A 23,714-nucleotide genomic window follows, 5' to 3' on the forward strand; every position below is an offset into this window, starting at 1 on the left:
CTGAAATTTTACCGTTTGACCTGAAGTTAGTATAAATGTCACATGCTGGAGTCAAAGCAATACTGCTAAACTAGTCTCTCAACACAACTTGTGCACTTGTGTAAACCTACGCACTGGAAGGTTCAGCAGTGTGTGTTCCCAAAAAAAAAAAGAAAAAAAAGAAAGAAGTCATCATTTGGACCTGAGATCAGCATCTGGCCAAACAGAAGATGGACTAATTCATGCAACTTTCAGTGCCCAAAATAACTCCTAACCCGCATCTAACCCTGTCCATTAGTCCTGCATCTGCTGTCTGACAGAGAGATCAGCGTAGGGATCACCTCTAAAAACGGTTTTCCACAGCTGTTACAGCTTCAGTGGAATGACAGGCCAGTACTTGGGCTGTTTGAGGTCACAGTTCCTGTCAAACGTCATTTGCATTGCAGTCTCCATGGCCTGAATCTTCGCCGCGTCTTTACCATACAGCTTCTTCATCTCAGCCACGCGTCTCTCACCGGGCCGCTCAGAGGGCGGAGCCACGCTGCTTCGCGAGAGGACACAGTGTAGGTCCTGGTCTGCTGGCACGTATTTGTCGTGCTGCTCCGCCTCAATCTGCTGCTGCTTCTCTGCAAAGACAGAAAAATCGTGCATCTCAGACGAGGGCAGTGTGCCAACATGTACAGGAAAACAGTGCATCCTGATCATCATCAAAGGACTCTGGTGCTTCCTTTTATCTCCAGAAGGTTGTATTAGTTTATCGAAGACTTCCATCAAAACCTAAGCGAGGCATTCTTAGAGTGAATACCACTCCAGGGTTATCCAGAGACCCATCGACCCTTCTTTTTGACGGCCTAAACTGGAAGTTGACAGGCAATTTTCTACAAAGACGTGGTTCAACTACAGACACTGCCGAGCAAAAGAAAAAAGGTGGGGGGGAATCAATTATTGTAAACATCCAGTTAACGGTTTGCTTCATGCTTATTTGGTGAAGAAAGATAAAACGTCACCGTGTGTAACAGGTCACAGCTCACTTTTTATACAACTGCTGATCATTACATCAATTTAATTCATGTTGAAGTAATTGTCATATGAAGACAGAAATAAATTAAAATACTGTAAAACTACGTATTTTTTTCTTTTGAGTGAATTCCCTGTTTTGAGATGGGTCAGCTGCATGGATATCAAAAAGAAACTATACAGCAACGCTTAGTCAATTACTTCTTTATGCTCGGCGTTCCACGCATTGTCAGCAACACACACACACACACACACACACACACACAGACGAAGAAAAAAAAAAACACAAGGAAAAAGACATGCACATCACGGTGTGATGATCAGTGATGTGATCAGTTCTCTGTGTGTAAGGTGCACCTCCATTAGCAGAGCCCATCTTAATACTGACTGAAATCTTTTTTTTTTTTCTTTTTTTTTTAATCAATAAGTGCATGAACATGCTCACATGATTTGTGCTCTAGTTAGCACACAGGGCTGTGGATGCATACACGGAGCACTTTCAGCCACTGTGCAGCTCGTGGAACTCAGCAATATTCTTGTTAATTACTAAAATACTAAGTAAAAAAAAACTGCATCACACCTGTGAATAAAGTGCAACAACTACAGCTGCACCAAATGATTATTTTTTTTAACTGCATAATCTATAATTTATTTTTTCAATATTTTTGTTGCACAATTAATACAGTAACAAATTTATTAGGTGCCAAACTGATTCCAGAAAGGGCCAGCAGGGTGCAGGTGTTCTTTGTAACCACCCACTCCACCAGGTGATTTCACCCCATCTGCTCAAAGTGATGATGTTAACTGGTGAAATCACCTGGTGGAGTGGGTGGTTACAAAGAACACCTGCACCCTACTGGCCCTTTCTGGAATCAGTTTGACACCTCTTCGCTGGTCTGAATTAACTTCCCAGTAGGCCACATCATCTCAGATGTTTCTACTACCCGTTCTTTCGCTCACAGGTTGCTGCTAGGATTTATCACACATGGCAAGAAGAAACCATCATTGCAAAACAGAATCTGTGACATTGATTGTTCCATTTTGTTTATATTAATTTTTGTTATAATTGTAAGTCAAAATCCTAATTACAATCCAAATTTAACGATGCATGAACTGATTTCTATAAATCTTGGTGAAAAATTTGGGCCCAATAAGTAAATACCACGTTCCTCAGATTTTGACAAGATTTTCATGGCATTACATGGTTACATAAATTAAGATCTAGAGTTTGTTTGTTCTTACTCCGCTCCTCTTTGTGTCGCTCCGTTTGTGCAAAGTACTGCCGTAGTTCCACGCTGATCTCGATGTTGCTGATGTTACAGTCAATCTCGCTGTCATTCTGTCCTTTTTTGCTTTTGCTCGCGCCACTGTGACAGTTGGCGTAGCGATGGCAACTGCGAGGATACTGCTGAGGGTGGTAGCCAGGGCCATAAGCGGCCTGCAAGGCCTTTTTGTAGGCACGCCTGTGCCTCTGGTACCAGGCCATGGATTGCTCATAGTGCTGCCAGTAGCGGCTGTACACAGGGCTGGTAAACCAGGACCTGACGGTGTTCAACTCCTCCTGCTGATGGCCAGGAGAAAGAAAAAACAAAAAACATGACTGTTCACAATCTGCCAGTATGAATGAATATGTGCTTAAAACCCAGGAAGCCTTTTATGTTGCATCACATATTCATACAGATTGGTATCATTATGGTGCATTTACACGTAGGCAGGACGTGTTACGATTGTCATATTTGCATCATTCTTGGCACATTACTGACATTCTTAATGTGACTTAATGCATCTGAATAGGTTTCTTATTAGTGCATGTTGGTGCGTGATTTTCATAAATTTCATGGAGCATATTTTTGGCTGTCAAAAAAATCTTCCACGAATGTCATACACCACCCACATTTTGCGTCATGTCGTGGAGGTCGCAACTGAGCATGTTGATCTGTGTTGATTAGTGGTGATCCTTAAGTTCTTCTCTGATGTACGCACAATTAAACCCTGCTAGACCGCATTCAGTTTCATTGCTGCAGTATGCTGAAGAAGGACAGTGACGCCAAGTCGGCTAAAATTTTTGTTCCAATGCTCCTCAGCGCGCTCCTGCAGGTGTTCCACCTGCTGCATGTGCCTGCTGTTTGGGACAACGAGCGAGACGAGAGCCACGCGGAGCCACATATCTGGCTCTCTCCGTCTCCTCCTCCTCTGCGCCACTCCATGGCACAGAGCCCAACTAAGCATGCATTCACAAAGTTCTTCTTGCTGTGGATTTTGAGGAGCAAACTGGAGCGATCTGAATTGTTCAGCAGCTGATGGATGAATATGGGTGTGTGTGTGTGTGTGTGGAGACAATTCGCCTTATTCGCAACGTGACAGAACACGATTATTACATAACAGAACATTATTCTTGACTGTGCACAATGGTTCCTGATAATTCACCAGCAACACATGCCATTAATCGTAATGCATGGTAACAGGTTACAACAGTTCCTGAGGACACCTGATGCCTCAAATCATCACATTCGTGATCAGCGGCCAAGAATGTATACTTCGTGGCATTCGTGACTTGCCGTCGTTATGTGTAAACGCAGCATTAAGATTTTAATGGTATTGCTTATCAGTCTGGTACTTTAACAGTATTCTTAACAGTAATTTTTGGAGAAAAATAATCAAATTAAGTACATAATTAGCAACGGTTTATTGTCTATATACAGTGTAACATGAACAAACAAATGCAACCACATTTTAGAGTGTTTAATTCTCTCCACCATCATAGCTTCTGTGCGTGCGTGCACGAGAGAGTGAGTGAGCAACAGTCGGCGTGCGGACTCAGATACAGAAAGAGTAGACAGGCTCCACAGACGCAGACGTGTGAGTGTGCGCATGCACACACACAGCTCCCAGCAAGAGAGGAAGTGAGAAAGAGCAAAAGAAGAAGTGACATGTGACAAGCAGACCTGCCTTCATGCTTCACACGCACACAGGCTCAAAATGAGAGAAAGCTCTGAGTGTATTTTCTTAATTTCTCCAGCACTGAAAACAGTACCTTTAAGGGGTAGCTTATCAATACTCCGGTCTTCAATAATTGAGCCCTGGGGTCAATACCAGCTTTCTGTACCTACCCCCACCTACTATTATTACATTCCGTGAAGGTTAGCACTACTTGGCACCAATACTCTAAAACGGCTTACCAAAGGAGGGCCGATAATGAATTTATGTATGGTATGCTCTAGAAATGAGGTTTTTGCTTTATTTTTAATTTTTTTTAATATGCATCATTACAATGATGTCTCATTGTATGCAATGTGGCTATTTAATGAAGATAACCTACTTCTAAAGTTTCTTATCTGACAGAACACCCCCGCATCCCCCTCATCAGATGAAGTGTGGCTCCTTAACATCCATTTGAGATAAAGTGAAGTCTGGGAGTATGTAGCAGTGCCGTGCTTTGCCACATCCATGACACAGTCTTAGACTTAATATTTCGAACTCCAACATGCAGCTACCAAATGTAAACTAAACACTTAAAAGTCAACTCTCTTTACCTGCTTAATTTCATGCTTAGTTAAAATTTGATCTGCATAATTACTTATGGGCAGCAAGGTGGCTTAGTGGTTAGCAATGTTGCCTCACAGCAAGAAAATCATGGGATCGATTCCTGCCTGTGGTCTTTGTGTGTGGACTTTGCATGTTCTCCCCGTGTTTGCATGGGTTCCCTCCTGGTGCTCCGGCTTCCTCCCAAATCCAAAGAAATGCAGGTTAGGTGGATTGGCAACTTTAAATTGTACGTAGGTGTGAATGTGTTTGTCTGTCTATATCTGGCCCTGCGACAGACTGGTGTTCTGTCCAGAGTGTACCACGCCTCACGCTCTATGAGTGCCCCATGACCCTCAACTGGAGTAAGCAGGTACAGGAAATGGATGGATGGATAATTACTTATGGCCTCTGAAGATAAAACCAGTGATGTAACCACAGTAAACTAAGACAAATGTCTGATACTTTGCCTCTTTGCTGGATACTTGAACACTTTTGGAATAAGTCTGTGTCAAATGAATGATTATTTAGGAAGAGTGATGCGATGTGTACCACCTCCATTGTGAGGGAACATCAGCTATGACATTTTGGCAATGTTGCATATTTTCTGGGCCTATGTGTTGAAGACCCCAGGAAATGGAAAAGGCCAAGAGGACGCTCACATTGGACATGACTGTGGCAGATAGACGGCCACTTTCAAGAAGTGGGAATGGACCACTTCCCACTTCTGCCTGACCGGTAGTTATCCAGGCCCAAAGGTATTTCCGTAATGTGGTGGATGTAGCGTCACACGGTATCAGCCCCTGCTCCCAGAGCTGACATCTGAAAGGAGGTAGGATGTATAAAAATATCTATAATTCTTAAATAGCTAATGTGATACCTCCAAATGAATTAATGCTGAAAGTCGACACTACAACTACATGTTGACTAATTTCCACTTCATTGTGATGGTGTAAAGAGGTAAAATTACAAAAAATGTATCACTGTCCAAACATTTATCTGCCAAACTGCATCATCCCATGTGGAAAAATGCAGGAGAGGGAAATAGAAACATAAAAAAAAAATTCCCAATATTATGATTAAGGCATTTCTCACATGTACATCTTTTCCTGTGCTGGAAGGAAATGAAGGAAAGACAGGCAGTGGCTAACAGAGGGTATTCACGTGACGTCACATCCAGCTCCCGTCACCATAGTGAGGACATCAACCCCCAAACAAAGTGCCCGCAACAATGTTTTATGTGTGATAAAGAAGCATGTCTGTGCAATTAATCAGTGACAATAGTCAAACACTAACTTTTTACAGATGTTCCAACAGGTCTGATAAAAACAGCAATTCATCATTATTGCATCTGCTAGCGGTTGTAAAAATGTAAGGTGCAGAAAATGAAGCTCTGTGTCGTGATCAGAGAAGGCCGTGGTTAGCTAACCTCGCAATGTCCAAGTGTGTTCTGTACATTTCATAGGGGATTTATTTTTATTTATCAAAGACAGCGAGAGAGAGAGAGAGCGAGCGAGAGAGAACGCATTTGAGTGCGATTCAGTCCTCATAGCTGTGTCCCAACCCGGCGCAGTTACTCTGGTGTTTCCATCCTAAACCCTGTGAACAGGAAGAAAACAAACATTTCGATCTTGTGAAGCAGACCTTTTGACTACCCTGCATAATTAATAACTTATATTAAAGGTCAAACGATCGTCTCTCTTTGCTGATGTGACCGAACACGACCAAAACTAGAACCACTGACTGAAATATCAATGGTTCAGATAATGACACATCTCAGGCTTGATAACCTCCACAGACTGCCTCCTCTTCCTCCAATCTTGTTGTCAAATGTCCAGTCTCTTAGGCATAGGTTGGAAAAGTTGGAGGGATGGGTTAAATGGAAACTTGGCATTAAAGACACTTCTTGCCTTTACAGAAACATGGTTGGGTGAGTCAGATCGGGATAAGGACCTAAATCTAAGTGTGTTTGGAAGTCCAATCCATTTGGACTGAGACCTGAAGATTACCAGGAAAAGCCACAGAGGAGTGTCTCTTTATTCATGAAAGGTACTGTAATACTGTTGTGGTTTGAGAACAAATATGCACTTTGGACATTGAACTGCTTACAGTGTCTCTTCGTCCATTCTATTTACGCCACAATTTTCAACAGCTGTTTTACATGCTTGTGTAATGTGTGTACAGTAATGTTCAGAATAATAGTAGTGCTATGTGACTACAAAGATTAATCCAGGTTTTGAGTATATTTCTTATTGTTACATGGGAAATAAGGTACCAGTAGATTCACACAAATCCAACAAGACCAAGCATTCATGATAATGCGCACTCTTAAGGCTATGAAATTGGGCTATTAGTTAAAAAAAAGTAGAAAAGGGGGTGTTCACAAAAATAGTAGTGTGGCATTCAGTCAGTGAGTTCGTCAATTTTGTGGAACAAACAGGTGTGAATCAGGTGTCCCCTATGCAAGGATGAAGCCAGCACCTGTTGAACATGCTTTTCTCTTTGAAAGCCTGAGGAAAATGGGACGTTCAAGATATTGTTCAGAAGAACAGCATAGTTTGATTAAAAAGTCGATTGGAGAGGGGAAAACTTATACGCAGGTGCAAAAATGTATAGGCTGTTCATCTACAATGATCTCCAATGCTTTAAAATGGACCAAAAAAAAAACAGAGACGTGTAGAAGAAAACGGAAAACAACCATCAAAATGGATAGAAGAATAACCAGAATGGCAAAGGCTCACCCATTGATGAGCTCCAGGATGATCAAAGACAGTCTGGAATTACCTGTAAGTACTGTGACAGAAGACGCCTGTGTGAAGCTAATTTATTTGCAAGAATCCCCCGCCTTTAAATGACCGACGCGCAGTGAACGCATCAGCTAGCAGCTCGTTTAGCTGCGGTGCTCTGATCACTTCATCTGTCTTTTATTATTAAATAATGCTGAATTTATGTGGAAATGATTGTTGTACAAAGTTATCTGTCGCTGGAGTGCAGTTTGAAGCAGAAACAAAGTTTTAATCTGTGAACCGCGGATAATGACATACACAGATGCAAAAGGCGAACCGATTTTTAGGGGGGACCGTTCGGTTGGTGACACCAGCGAGGACGGAGTAAAATTACTTACATTTAGTTGTCTGTCTGTTAGCAGGTTTACATCAAAGCTAAATTTTGACATTTAAAAATTTTGACGAAATTTTCACCACAGATAAATATTAGGCCAAGGGAGAACCCACTAAATTTTGGAGTTGATCTGGATCCAGAATCTGGATCAAGTTTCACTTTATGTACGCTTTGAAGGATTAAGCCCCCCGTCACACATAGCAAGAATGTGCAGGAACCAGGCAGAAAATGGCAAAAACTGTCAGAATTGGACACAGTCTGGAGGGAAAGAGGCATGGTCAGCCGTGTCTGAAAGCATCCAGATTACCTCGTCTACACCTGCACGATGGCATCCAAAGCATATTGGACAACAGGTAGATGACACAGACTGCCATCAGACAGCCATAAAAGGCTCTGCAGACTGCCCGATGTTCAGTCGTCTGAATGGCAAACACAGGACCGGAGTGAGAGGCAGTGCTGTGTTCCTCCCTTTGCATAGTCCCTGCTGGTATTGAACACCGGAGTACAACCAACGTATGGACCGGACTCATGCCATATGTGTCCAAACTGCATCTGACGCATAGTGTGACTGCTTGGCCCACTGCCAGCAAACTTTCAGTAAAGGTGTCCAGTGGCACGCACGCTTAGTGGCTCATGCAGCCATTATGAACACACACATGCACACAGCTGAGTGATCATTCCAGCCCGGCGCGTGTGTACGGGGCGCACGTGCGCCACTGGACACCTTTGGTGAAAGTTTGCAGCAGTCCCACCATGCGTCAGACGCAACATTTCCAGCAATTTCTTTTTTGCTCAATTCAGGAGCACAACACAACTCTGTACACCGTAATGTTGGTTGGATTATCACATGGGATTAAATTTTTGCTGTGGTTATTTGCAGCACACAGCAGCCGGGTGAGAGGCTTTTCACCACATGCTGTGATTTGGTTCCTGTGCGCTCTGCGCTGTCCTGGTTCTGTGCTGGAGGTGAGTTCCATGTTTAATAATGTTGTCATGACCTGAGAAACAATTCAATGGCACATCTCCTACAGAGTTCAGATGGTGATCAGGTAATAATATGCATATAACAGCTGAGTGGATTCTTGTCATTTGATTGGTGCTTTGTATGTCACATGACATGGATTAATTCATCCCATTTGTGTTGCATTGCATTCAGGGTGCGACTTGGTTCCATTTAGAGTGCAAATTTGGTTCCATGCGTTTGGTACCATTGCACTCTCACATGCACACGCAAGTGCGCACGTGATCGCACATGCACGCACACGCACCCACATGTGCATGCACGCGCACACAAAACGAATCCACTGTGCTGCCTGGAGGTTGTTCAATCAATCAATCAATCAATCAATCAATTTTTTTTTATATAGCGCCAAATCACAACAAACAGTTGCCCCAAGGCGCTTTATATTGAAAGGCAAGGCCATACAATAATTATGTAAAACCCCAACGGTCAAAACGACCCCCTGTGAGCAAGCACTTGGCTACAGTGGGAAGGAAAAACTCCCTTTTAACAGGAAGAAACCTCCAGCAGAACCACGCTCAGGGAGGGGCAGTCTTCTGCTGTGACTGGTTGGGGCTGAGGGAGAGAACCAGGAAAAAGACATGCTGTGGAGGGGAGCAGAGATCGATCACTAATGATTAAATGCAGAGTGGTGCATACAGAGCAAAAAGAGAAAGAAACAGTGCATCATGGGAACCCCCCAGCAGTCTACGTCTATAGCAGCATAACTAAGGGATGGTTCAGGGTCACCTGATCCAGCCCTAATTATAAGCTTTAGCAAAAAGGAAAGTTTTAAGCCTAATCTTAAAAGTAGAGAGGGTGTCTGTCTCCCTGATCTGAATTGGGAGCTGGTTCCACAGGAGAGGAGCCTGAAAGCTGAAGGCTCTGCCTCCCATTCTACTCTTACAAACCCTAGGAACTACAAGTAAGCCTGCAGTCTGAGAGCGAAGCGCTCTATTGGGGTGATATGGTACTACGAGGTCCCTAAGATAAGATGGGACCTGATTATTCAAAACCTTATAAGTAAGAAGAAGAATTTTAAATTCTATTCTAGAATTAACCGGAAGCCAATGAAGAGAGGCCAATATGGGTGAGATATGCTCTCTCCTTCTAGTCCCTGTTAGTACTCTAGCTGCAGCATTTTGAATTAACTGAAGGCTTTTCAGGGAACTTTTAGGACAACCTGATAATAATGAATTACAATAGTCCAGCCTAGAGGAAATAAATGCATGAATTAGTTTTTCAGCATCACTCTGAGACAAGACCTTTCTAATTTTAGAGATATTGCGTAAATGCAAAAAAGAAGTCCTACATATTTGTTTAATATGCGCTTTGAATGACATATCCTGATCAAAAATGACTCCAAGATTTCTCACAGTATTACTAGAGGTCAGGGTAATGCCATCCAGAGTAAGGATCTGGTTAGACACCACGTTTCTAAGATTTGTGGGGCCAAGTACAATAACTTCAGTTTTATCTGAGTTTAAAAGCAGGAAATTAGAGGTCATCCATGTCTTTATGTCTGTAAGACAATCCTGTAGTTTAGCTAATTGGTGTGTGTCCTCTGGCTTCATGGATAGATAAAGCTGGGTATCATCTGCGTAACAATGAAAATTTAAGCAATACCGTCTAATAATACTGCCTAAGAGAAGCATGTATAAAGTGAATAAAATTGGTCCTAGCACAGAACCTTGTGGAACTCCATAATTAACTTTAGTCTGTGAAGAAGATTCCCCATTTACATGAACAAATTGTAATCTATTAGACAAATATGATTCAAACCACCGCAGCGCAGTGCCTTTAATACCTATGGCATGCTCTAATCTCTGTAATAAAATTTTATGGTCAACAGTATCAAAAGCAGCACTGAGGTCTAACAGAACAAGCACAGAGATGATGTTGTGTGGGCCGCCAGAAGAGGATGTACTGCTGGCCCACCACCAAAGGGCGCCCTGCTTGAAGTGCGGGCTTCAGGCACGAGAGGGCGCTGCCGCCACGGACACAGCCGGGAGTGATAGCTGTCACTCATTAATTCCTGACAGCTGTCACACATTCTTCATCATCGCACTCCATAAAGACCAGACGTCATCTCCACCTCATCGCCGAGATATCATACTTCATTGGAGGTAATATCCTCAGCCGTTTGTGTCTTTTGCAATATATCTGTATATTGTGAGTGTTTGCAGGAGTACCGGTTCCTTTTTCTGTGGAGGCTGAGTGAGTGCAGGACGGCACTCTTTTCCCCTGAGGAATCACTGCGGTACTCTGCAACATATTGAGTGAGAGGTGGAGGTGGCATTCCCACCGCTGTTGTTACTGGGTGTACACACACCCACACTTGACTGTCTTTGTTCTTCGCCAGCAGTACCAGATCCGACAGTCAGGGACGGTGATCACCTGGGAATTCGGAACTTGGCGGCTACAGTATTCACCAGGTTCTGTGGGGGCGGAAATCGTGTGGTTCCGGCTCTTCTCAGGACAGACGTCTTCTATCCTCGAGCCTGCCCACACGTCACCTTTGTAATTTGACTGTAATTATATTCTGAGATTGTCTGTATGTTCGTTGTGCACGTTTCACAACATTAAATTGTTACCTTTTGGCTCATCTATTGACCGTTCATTTTTGCGCCCCCTGTTGTGGGTCCGTGTCACTACACTTTCACAACAGATGAGTCCACTGTCCGAGGCCATAAGAAGATCATTTGTAACCTTCACTAATGCTGTTTCTGTACTATGATGAATTCTAAAACCTGACTGAAACTCTTCAAATACATCATTCCTCTGCAGATGATCAGTTAGCTGTTTTACAACTACCCTTTCAAGAATTTTTGAGAGAAAAGGAAGGTTGGAGATTGGCCTATAATTAGCTAAGATAGCTGGGTCAAGTGATGGCTTTTTAAGTAATGGTTTAATTACTGCCACCTTAAAAGCCAGTGGTACATAGCCAACTAACAAAGATAGATTGATCATATTTAAGATTGAAGCATTAAATAATGGTAGGGCTTCCTTGAGCAGCCTGGTAGGAATGGGGTCTAATAAACATGTTGATGGTTTGGATGAAGTAACTAATGAAAATAACTCAGACAGGACAATCGGAGAGAAAGAGTCTAACCAAATACCGGCATCACTGAAAGCAGCCAAAGATAACGATACGTCTTTGGGATGGTTATGAGTAATTTTTTCTCTAATAGTTAAAATTTTGTTAGCAAAGAAAGTCATGAAGTCAATACTAGTTAAAGTTAATGGAATACTCAGCTCAATAGAGCTCTGACTCTGTCAGCCTGGCTACAGTGCTGAAAAGAAACCTGGGGTTGTTCTTATTTTCTTCAATTAGTGATGAGTAGAAAGATGTCCTAGCTTTACGGAGGGCTTTTTTATAGAGCAACAGACTCTTTTTCCAGGCTAAGTGAAGATCTTCTAAATTAGTGAGACGCCATTTCCTCTCCAACTTACGGGTTATCTGCTTTAAGCTACGAGTTTGTGAGTTATACCACGGAGTCAGGCACTTCTGATTTAAAGTTCTCTTTTTCAGAGGAGCTACAGCATCCAAAGTTGTCTTCAATGAGGATGTAAAACTATTGACGAGATACTCTATCTCACTTACAGAGTTTAGGTAGCTACTCTGCACTGTGTTGGTATATGGCATTAGAGAACATAAAGAAGGAATCATATCCTTAAACCTAGTTACAGCGCTTTCTGAAAGACTTCTAGTGTAATGAAACTTATTCCCCACTGCTGGGTAGTCCATCAGAGTAAATGTAAATGTTATTAAGAAATGATCAGACAGAAGGGAGTTTTCAGGGAATACTGTTAAGTCTTCTATTTCCATACCATAAGTCAGAACAAGATCTAAGATATGATTAAAGTGGTGGGTGGACTCATTTACATTTTGAGCAAAGCCAATAGAGTCTAATAATAGATTAAATGCAGTGTTGAGGCTGTCATTCTCAGCATCTGTGTGGATGTTAAAAACGCCCACTATAATTATCTTATCTGAGCTAAGCACTAAGTCAGACAAAAGGTCTGAAAATTCACAGAGAAACTCACAGTAACGACCAGGTGGACGATAGATAATAATATTGGATGGACAAGACTAAGAGTCAAGCTTTCAAATGAATTAAAGCTCTGTTTGGGTTTTTGATTAATTAATAAGCTGGAATGGAAGATTGCTGCTAATCCTCCGCCTCGGCCCGTGCTACGAGCATTCTGACAGTTAGTGTGACTCGGGGGTGTTGACGCATTTAAACTAACATATTCATCCTGCTGTAACCAGGTTTCTGTAAGGCAGAATAAATCAATATGTTGATCAATTATTATATCATTTACCAACAGGGACTTAGAAGAGAGAGACCTAATGTTTAATAGACCACATTTAACTGTTTTAGTCTGTGGTGCAGTTGAAGGTGCTATATTTTTTCTTTTTGAATTTTTATGCTTAAATAGATTTTTGCTGGTTATTGGTGGCCTGGGAGCAGACACCGTCTCTACAGGGATGGGGTAATGAGGGGATGGCAGGGGGAGAGAAGCTGCAGAGAGGTGTGTAAGACTACAACTCTGCTTCCTGGTCCCAACCCTGGATAGTCACGGTTTGGAGGATTTAAGAAAATTGGCCAGATTTCTAGAAATGAGAGCTGCTCCATCCAAAGTGGGATGGATGCCGTCTCTCCTAACAAGACCAGGTTTTCCCAATTATCTATGAAGCCCACCTCATTTTTTGGACACCACTCAGACAGCCAGCAATTCAAGGAGAACATGCGGCTAAACATGTCACTCCCGGTCCGATTGGGGAGGGGCCCCGAGAAAACTACAGAGTCCGACATTGTTTTTGCAAAGTTACACACCGATTCAATGTTAATTTTAGTGACCTCCGATTGGCGTAACCGGGTGTCATTACTGCCGACGTGAATTACAATCTTACCAAATTTACGCTTAGCCTTAGCCAGCAGTTTCAAATTTCCTTCAATGTCGCCTGCTCTGGCCCCCGGAAGACAATTAACTATGGTTGCTGGTGTCGCTAACTTCACATTTCTCAAAACAGAGTCGCCAATAACCAGAGTTTGATCCTCGGCGGGTGTGTCGTCGAGTGGGGAAAAACGGTTAGAAATGTTAACGGGTTGGCGGTGTACACGGGGCTTCTGTTTAGAACTACGCTTCCTCCTCACAGTCACCCAGTCGGCCTGCTTTCCCGGCTGCTCGGGATCTGCCAGAGGGGAACTAACGGCGGCTAAGCTACCTTGGTCCGCACCGACTACAGGGGCCTGGCTAGCTGTAGAATTTTCCACGGTGCGGAGCCGAGTCTCCAATTCGCCCAGCCTGGCCTCCAAACCTATGAATAAGCTACATTTATTACAAGTACCGTTACTGCTAAAGGAGGCTGAGGAATAACTAAACATTTCACACCCAGAGCAGAAAAGTGCGGAAGAGACAGGAGAAGCCGCCATGCTAAATCGGCTAAGAGCTAGTAGCTGCGCTAAGCTAGCGGATTCCTAAAAACACGCAAAGTGAATAATGTGTAAATAATTTAGAGGTGATTCAGCAGAAGGAGTGCTTTAGTTAAGGCACGTGAAGATTACACTGGGAAACAAATCGTTATCTAGATAACTAGATCAATCTAACTGCGCAGATTAAACAGCTAACAGATACAGCAAAACACCGCTGTGCTCCGGAACAGGAAGTGATACAATACCGCAGTGAGAGTCAACCACCAGTAGGTGGTATTGATTTTTTTTTCGCTGCACTGAGGACGTATACAGTCTTATTTTTGTTGTTCATGCACGCATAAGTGCCGGCCAGGTTGCGTCCATGTGCGGCGCACGGGGGGGACACAACTCTCCTGAGACATAATTTGAGCTAACTGACACTGCTAATTCTTGTAAGACACACACACACACACACACACACACACACACACACACACACACACACACACACACACAAAACAAATCCACTGTGCTGTCTGTTAGCAGGAAGCGCAAAAGAAAACCTGGACTCATTTCTGATTTGACTGAGCCGGTTGCTTGGACAGCGATATGATGATGTGATTGAGTTAACTGACGCTGCTACACACACACACACACACACACACACACACACACACACACACACACACACACACACACACACACACACACACACACACACACACACACACACAAAAATCAACTCCGCTGTAAGCCATCTAGATGCATGAACAGCTGCTAACAGCTGCGGACAGAGGAAAACATGAACACACTAAAGAAGGATTTACAGGAGCAAAACTGGGAAAAGGTATACAGTGAAAGTGATGTTGATAGTGCATATGAAACTTTTTTACAAATATTTACATCATTATATGATAAAAATTGTCCAATTAAACAAGACTACAGAAAACAAAAAATCCAAGCTCGACCATGGATGACGAAAGGGTTACGAAATGCATGTAATAAGAAAAATACACTGTATAGAGAATTCATAAAACTAAAGACTAAAGAGGCAGAAAATAGATATAAGAAATACAAAAATAGATTAATATTATACGGGTATGTAGGAAGGAATATTATAGTAACATATTATATAATAACAAAAACAATATTAAAGGAATATGGGATATATTAAATAGCATTATCAAAAATGGTAATAAAAAACAGAGTTACCCTCAGTATTTCATTGATAATAATGTCAAGAAGGAAAATAAGGATGAGGTAGTCAACGGTTTTAATAATTTTTTTGTAAATATTGGACCAAGCTTGGCAGAAAAAATTCCCAATTCCCAACCTGAGGACTGGGATAATAATCTCATAGAAAGAAATCCCTGTTCAATGTTCCTCACAGCAGTGGATGGAAAAGAAATTGTAGACATTGTGAATAATTGTAAATATAAAACATCTACCGATTTAAATGAAATTGATATGGTGGTGGTAAAACAGGTCATTGAATGGATTGTAGAACCATTAACATACATCTGTAACTTATCATTTCAAACCGGTAAATTTCCCAATCAAATGAAAATAGCTAAGGTTGTGCCGCTGTATAAGACTGGGGATAGACACCACTTCACAAATTATAGACCTGTTTCTTTGCTTCCACAATTTTCCAAATTATTAGAAAAGTTATTCAATAATAGATTAGACAAATTCATAAATAAACATAAATTACTTACTGATAGTCAATATGGATTCAGAGCACATAGTTCAACCTCACTTGCATTAATAGAATCAGTTGAGATTACAAATGCCATAGACCACAAATTACATTCAGTTGGAATATTTATAGACCTTAAAAAGGCTTTTGATACAATCAATCATGACATATTAATCAATAAACTTGAACAGTATGGGATTAGGGGGTTGGTGTTGCACTGGGTGAGAAGCTACTTAAGTAACAGAAAACAGTTTGTGAAGTTGGGGGAATATACATCATCATGCTTGGACAATGCTTGTGGCGTCCCACAGGGGTCAGTATTGGGTCCAAAACTGTTTCTAATTTATATAAATGATATTGTCAATGTTTCCAAAATATTAAAATTAGTATTATTTGCAGATGACACAAGCATTTTTTGTTCAGGGGGGGATTTGCAGGAGTTACTGAGGAGGATCAGTATAGAAATGGGAAAATTGAAAATATGGTTTGACAGAAACAAATTATCATTAAACTTAAGTAAAACAAAATACATGTTATTTGGCTATTGTAATACAGACATACAGGTTCAGTTACAAGTCGAGGGGGTAGATATTGAAAGGGTACATGAAAATAAGTTTCTGGGGGTGATAATAGATGATAAGATAAACTGGAAGACTCATATAAAACATATACAAAGTAAACTGTCAAGAAGCATTTCAGTTCTAAACAAAGCGAAACATATTCTGGACCACAACTCACTCCGCATTCTTTACTGCTCACTGGTTTTACCATATTTACAGTACTGTGCAGAGGTATGGGGTAATACTTATAAAGGTACAACACAATCACTATCAGCAATGCAGAAAAGAGCTATAAGACTTATTCATAATACTGGCTATAGAGATCATACAAATCCACTATTTTTACAATCCAAATTCTTAAAATTCACAGACTTGGTTCATTTTCAAACAGTACAAATTGTGTATAAAGCAATAAACAATTTACTTCCAGCAAATATTAAAAATATGTTTTTTAACAGATCAGGGGATTACAGTCTGAGGGGGAAATTTAATTTAAAGCATCAGTGGGCATGAACAACATTAAAAGGTTTCTGTATTTCTGTCTGTGGGGTGAGGATGTGGAACAGATTGGGAGTGGGGCTCAAGCAATGTCCAAGCATGAACCAGTTCAAACAGCGGTACAAAAATATGTTTTTTTCTAGGTATAGGGAGGAGGAATGGTAATGAGGGTTAGGGTGTTTTTGTTTTTTGCTTCGGCTTGTAAATATATAGTATTTTGTATGTAAGTAGGTATGTGTAGGTGTATATTTATGTTTGTGTATATATATGTATATGTGTATATATGTTGATATGTGTATATATATATATTGATATCGGTTTAGGTGTGTAGGAATCTATGTGTATATGTGGCAAAGGGTATTACTGGTTGTGGGGAAGAAGGGGTAGGGATAAATAAGCTGATGCTTCACCCTACCCCTTTTCGGACATGTTGGGTACACAGTAGGAACTTTTTTGTTGTTGTCTTTACTGATCTATCTTGTAATTGTTGTTGTATCAAATGTTCGAAATAAACAGTTTTCATTAATTCATTCATTCATTCATTCAACATGAAACTCTGATGTGATTTTTGGCTGGACTGAGGAACTACACAAAGTCTTTTTTTTGGAAGTCTGAAGTCAGTGCACAGCATCACTGGACTACACCATGTAAGTCCCGTTTCTGTTGTTTATAAATTAATAAAATATAAAATGACAAGGATCTATTTTAGCAGTTATATAAAACAAATAATGAATGTTTTTAAATTCTTTCAATGGTACAAATATTTAATTCATGAAATATTCGTACCATTGAACTCAAACATTCAATATTTGTATAGCATATTACAACAGTGAGATCCATTCAACTCTGTGCCTGACATGCACTATGATGTATTACTGCGCATGAGACCATGGAGAGGCGCAGCGGCACATAGTACTTTCGGTTTGACTGCGCGCTGTTCACACCCACTGCACATGATGAATGTGTGCCACATACATGTTATTACATATCAACATTTCCTTTGTCCTCCCTGGCTGGAGTCCAGTGGACGTGGAAATCCGTGGCACATCATGTCAACAGGCTTTGCTGTGACTGATCCATCTCAGAGCTCAATCAACCGCAATCAGGTCATTTCAGATGCTGTTTTGATGCCGTCAGAATATGTAGACTGCAATCAGATGACGCAAAAACTGCACATAGACCGCCGCCAGATGTGCGTCGCATCTCGATGGCACCAAGAGTGTTTTAAACATGTAACGCTGGCAGCTGCAGGTTTGGTGATTAAAACGGCCGTCGTTTTTCTCTTTTCTGCAAATATATGTACTTATGTCTCCATATACATTTCTACACACTTTACTTTTTCTTGTTCCCCCCTTTTTGATATTATTATATTTAAAGTAGACCTTCATTGAAATAAATGTGGTCAGATTTCTAAAAGAAATAGCTGATATGTATTTATAAGACCCTTGTGAATGCAGTAAAGTAAATCTGTAAGCCCAAATTTGTAATTCAGCGGAGAAATCTTCGTTTAAAAATTACAAATTTGCAGCTAAAATTTAGCCCTCCGTGAAAACAGTTTGTACATCCGTATCATTTCCATGACGTCAGTGACAAGACGACGCGCTCCCGCCTTCAGTCCGATCCCGCATTGAAATTGATTTTATCTGTTAGTAATGTTACTGTTATACACATCCTGGTTTCAACATCCAAAAGTAAGCTGCACTGAATGTGAGATACAGCTCTGCATGCCCGGTCTGCATGCTCAGATCAACAGCGAGCGACATTGACAGCGGGCGCCGTTCTTCCCCGACGCCTCGCTCTCACTGCCCCTGATGCGCTTACCGAGTGCATGTGCTCGTTAAATTCTGCCACGGGCCACTCACACCCCCGTGTCTGCTATGCAGCTGCAGACACGTCCCTGTCTACTGAATGGAGGTGCAGCCAACTTGGCACAAGTCCAGAGACTACACTCACCGTTTTAAAGCGGAGCGGCCGGTGACACCTGTTCCCCGCAAGGACAGACTTCTTGCGGCAAAATCCGCAGCGCCGCACGTCTCGGTAATCGGAGCCGCAGAGCTTCGTGGCCGCTGAGAGAGGTTTATATCTTTTTAAAGACTTGGATTCTTTGCGGGTCTCGCCTCCGTAGCCCGCGACGGTACACCGGAGGCGAAAGACAGTAGATTTTCAATGCGACACCACTCAATCAAACGGGCATATGAAAAACTCCCCAAAAATAATTTTCAAGCACAAATAAAAGAAATGTGTACTCACCAAGCATACCGCAAGACAATATGAAGTTTTAAAAAAGTAGATCCTTCCGTATAACACAAGAAAAAGGTGCAGATGCAAACTGACGTAAATCCACAAATTACAATTGGCGCAATGCATGCTGGGAGAGGGTCCTGTCCGTGACGTCTCAGCAGCGTCCATGATGAGAGGGACAATTTGCGGAGGGCTAAATGTTAGCTGTAAATTTGTCATTTTCAAATGAAGATTTCTCCGTTGAATGTCAGATCTGGGCTTGCAGATTTACTTTACTACATTCAGAAGGATCTCGTGTAAATGTAAGGCATTTTTTGTTCAAAAAATCTGACTGCATTTTTTTCAATGCAGGTCTCCTTTAAGTAAATATTTGAGGAGTGGGGTACAATTAGTTATACCTAACAGCTAACGTTAGCTTATCTAGCCAGCCTTAGCAATGTTCATTGTAGCTAACAAAATAGTTGGTTCTTTTGTGTTTGATAACCCACATTAATTCATACTTTTGCCCACATTTATTTTATATGTATTTGTTAATACAGCTACTGTAGGTTTAACTACGCTATTATACTTTATACACTAATTACCATTTTTGTTTATCGTGTTAGCTTGCTGGGTACGGTTGGCTTATTGACGGCTAATTTAGCTCTTCTACTATAACTAGCTTATTTTCGCCATTTACAATTTTATTTTACATGGTGTAGATTTTTAATGATTCATCAGTTTATGTGTTCCTTTAAAGACATCAACATATAGTACCTAAGTTCTTAGGTTTCCATTTGATAGCATAATGATTATACTTTTTATTTTCCTATAGTATGCTAACAGAGTTACTTTAGATAGTTACCAGTACACTCACACACTCATAGCTTCTGCTTCTATAATAAAATACCAGATTTATAGCTTAGCCTACTAACTATATTTGATTTTACTACTAGTCTACATACTAAATTACCTATACTACAATCTTCTCCTGTTATGTCTTCTTATTTATTATATTATATATACCTTTTTCTTGAGCCGCTTGGGTGGGTAGGGAGAGTTCCCATGGGATAAAAAAGCTTTTTAACCTCCATCCCTGGTTCTCAAGACCAGGCACCTAAGAGGCTCTACTCTACTCTTTTTGACTCTCCTATTTTACTCTTCTTTTTTAAATATACCTTTATATACTGGCATAGTTCCACCTTAGAACTGGAATATAATATATAAGATATACCTTACTGAATTTTTATGTGCAACACACTCGGAACAGCTGAGCGAATGGGACCAAATATGTAGATGCTGCACAGAGTGCCGTCCGTTGGTCTTCAAACCTGAATATTTCCCGATTGTGGCCAGATGTGTCATTCTGATGCAATTCGGCCTCAATCGGTGAATGTGCGATAGGGGTATTACTGTTAGCAGGATTACGTCAAAACTACCGCACAGATTTTTACAGAATTTTTAACACAGATACATATTAGGCCATGGAAGACCATTAAATTTTGGAGGTGGTCTGGATACAAATCCGGATTCTGGATCAAGATATCTCTTTATATACACTTTAAAGGATTACGTCAAAACTACTTCACAGATTCTCACCACATTTACACCACAGATAGTTATTAGGCCACGGAAGACTATACTGAATTTTGGAGGTGAACCAGATCCGGATTCTGGATCAAGATTCACTTTATTGAAGGATTACGTCAAAACTATGTCACGGATTCTCACCACGGATACATATTAGGCCAAGGTGATTCGGATCCAAATTCAGATTCTGGATCAAGATTTCACTTTATATACGTTTTGAAGGCTTAAGTCAAAACTACTTCACAGATATTGCCGAAAGTTTCAACACAGATACATATTAGGCCATGGAAGACTCCATTAAATTGTGGAGGCGATCCAGATCTGAATCCAGATTCCGGATCAAGATTTCCCTTTATATACGCTTTGAAGGATTTCGTCAAAACTACCATATGGATTTTGACAAAATTTGTAACACAGATACATATTAGGTGACGGAAGACTCCCTTAAATTATGGAGGTGACCTGGATCCGGATTCTGGATTATATAGGCTTTGAAGGATTTCTTCAAAACTATTTCACAGATTCTCACTAAATTTGCACCACAGATAGACATTAGGACATGGAAGACTCCACTGAATTTTGGAGGTGAACCAGATCCAGATTCTGGATCAAGATTCACTTTATATACGCTTTGAAGGCTCAAGTAAAAACTACTTCACGGATTCTCACCACAAATACATATTAGGCCATAGAAGACTCCATAAAATTTTGGAGGTGATTCAGATCCAAATTCAGATTCTGGATCAAGATTTCACTTTATATATGCTTTGAAGGATTAAGTCAAAACTACTATACGGATTCTGCCGAAAGTTTCAACACAGGCACATATTAGGCCATGGAAGACTCCATTAAATTTTGGAGGCGATCCAGAGCCGATCCATATTCCCAATCAAGATTTCCCTTTATTTACGCTTTGACTGACTTTGTCAAACTATACAGATTGACGAAATTTGTAACACAGATACATATTAGGAGATGGAAGACTCCATTAAATTTTGGAGGTTATCTGGAGCCGGATTCTGGACTATATAGGCTTTGAAGGATTTCTTCAAAACTAATTCACAGATTCTCACCACAAATATAAATTGGGGCATGGAAGACTCCATTAAATTTTGGAGGTGATCCAGATCTGGATTGGTGGACATCAGAACTCTCTGATTGCTCTTGTTATGATGATGTCTGACTGTGGATGTTAAATGGTTGTTATTTATTCCTTATCTTTTTTATAGTATTTATTCTGTAATCATGGATGGGCTGACTGTACAATGAATTGCCCTTTTGGGATTAATAAAGTAATCTGCATCTGAATTTATTGTGAAATATTTGTCTGAACCCGCAGCCCGACCAGTCAGGTCCCACTGGGCCTGGGTTGGGTTTCCACACCTTAGTACACATGTACACTGCAGTGACAATTTTTGTATCATTAATGAAGGAGGAAAGACAAAAAAGCCAACACAAAAAGCTCAACTCAGCCCAGGAAGGGATACGTGTGGCAAAAAAATTAAACTCAGGCACACCGCAAGCACGTAGTGACAAGTTCTGGCTCCATCTGAACACCATGTGTTAGTCTAAAAAGCAAACAGAACATGAACTTGGCGGAGCATAATGTTTGTGCTGCAAACACAAATCTCCACTTTTACCTTCAGCCTCCGTCAGCTGAGGGCTCCCAAAATGACACGATGTGAACTGTAATTTCTGCAGTCAGGTAGGCTTTATAGGTTTTATTGAGTCTTAAAGGAAATAAATATGAAATTGGTCACTGGATCTCTGGACATAGAGAGAGAGATAAAAAATCTGTAGTTTTTGTCAAAAGCATTTCCTGCTACTGGAGTCTGCAGGTCTGCAGCCATACAGTCTCGGGCTGCTGTACATCAGCCAGGATGTCTAATTTTGGGAGAAAAAAAACAAAAAAACATTTTGATCGATTGCAGTTTACTCTTTGTATTACAACATTTGGAAAGAGGTGTGATTTGATTTAAACAGCGATTCGCTTTGAAGTTATTAATTCCGAGCGGACTCGCTCTTTCTAACTTGACTCGGTGCCGCAGTGTTTGGAGCAACAGAACGGAGGATGATTCTTGTTTCTTTCTCCCAACAAGACAGGAGTCCCAGTTAGTCACTTTAATCCACACAAAAGTGACTCACAATTGACATATTTAGTGGCTTTGAGAGGGGATAAGAAGCAGAGTTGCTACTTCTGAAGAGGAGCAAAGCAAAGATCCAACGAAGCACTGGATCGAAGCACTGCTTCATTGGTTCAAGGTTCAAAGCAAATTACTTTTCGGCTACTAAATTAGTCGTTGACAGTTTCAGTAGTCGATGTAGTCATGACTAGTCATGGCAGCAGTTTTAATTATGACTTAGGGTGAAATAGTTGCATTTCCGACTGGGATGTGGTCGGAAACAAAACAAAAATGACTAAATCGCTCTTTAAATGTACCCCATTTTACACAACTTCAACAATATTACTTATAGCTAGAAATGTCATAAAATACATTAATCTGCACAATAAGTAATGTTTTCGAGATGTCTCTGAGTTTGAGGATCCACCAACAAAAGGCCAAATTCCTCTCTGTGACAGACAAACTTGTCATGGACCCTACACCCACAAACTGTTTATATTCCTCCAGGCTCTTGTAGATCGAAGTTAATTCAAATACGGACTTGGAGAGAATATCAAATAATTATTCATGTCCAGGTAAGTGAATGAAGGCAGCAAACGTTCGTTCTCTGACCAAGACGTCCACTTCAGTTCTGAAAAACTGCAGCTGTCTTTTTCCGATTAACAACTATTTTCTCTTGTAGCACTCTCCCTCCGGACCTTTAAGCGTGCCCATGTAACACAGGGGTATCTAGGGTGGCTTACCACAAACCCTAGTTAAAGAAAATAATAATAATTAGGGCTGGGTATCGGGAACCGGTTCTTTTCAAGAATTGTTAAAAAATGATTCGAACCACCGACATCATTAGCCTTTTTGCTTAATGATTCCCTTATCGGTCCTTCAGAGCGGTCATTGTTTTTGAGGGTGTTTGTCAGAAAAATTATTTCTTTACGTTGATTACAGACCCTACAGTGGGTCTGTAATCAA

General features: G+C 41.0%; 1 protein-coding gene across 1 annotated transcript in view; it reads right to left on the minus strand.

Annotated features, from left to right (window-relative positions):
• Nucleotides 1–336: 336 nt before the first annotated feature.
• gemin8 (gem (nuclear organelle) associated protein 8) overlaps nt 337–23,714 on the minus strand; it is a 34,542-nt gene continuing 11,164 nt past the window's right edge. The window contains exons 3-4 of the mRNA XM_034175052.1: nt 2,239–2,560; nt 337–605 (exon numbers count right to left, since the gene is read on the minus strand). Coding sequence (XP_034030943.1) covers nt 346–605; nt 2,239–2,560 — 582 coding nt within the window. The 3' untranslated portion in view covers nt 337–345. The remainder of the gene's footprint in view (nt 606–2,238; nt 2,561–23,714) is intronic.

This window comes from Thalassophryne amazonica, chromosome 1 (assembly GCF_902500255.1).
Source record: "Thalassophryne amazonica chromosome 1, fThaAma1.1, whole genome shotgun sequence".
Classification (NCBI taxonomy): domain Eukaryota; kingdom Metazoa; phylum Chordata; class Actinopteri; order Batrachoidiformes; family Batrachoididae; genus Thalassophryne; species Thalassophryne amazonica.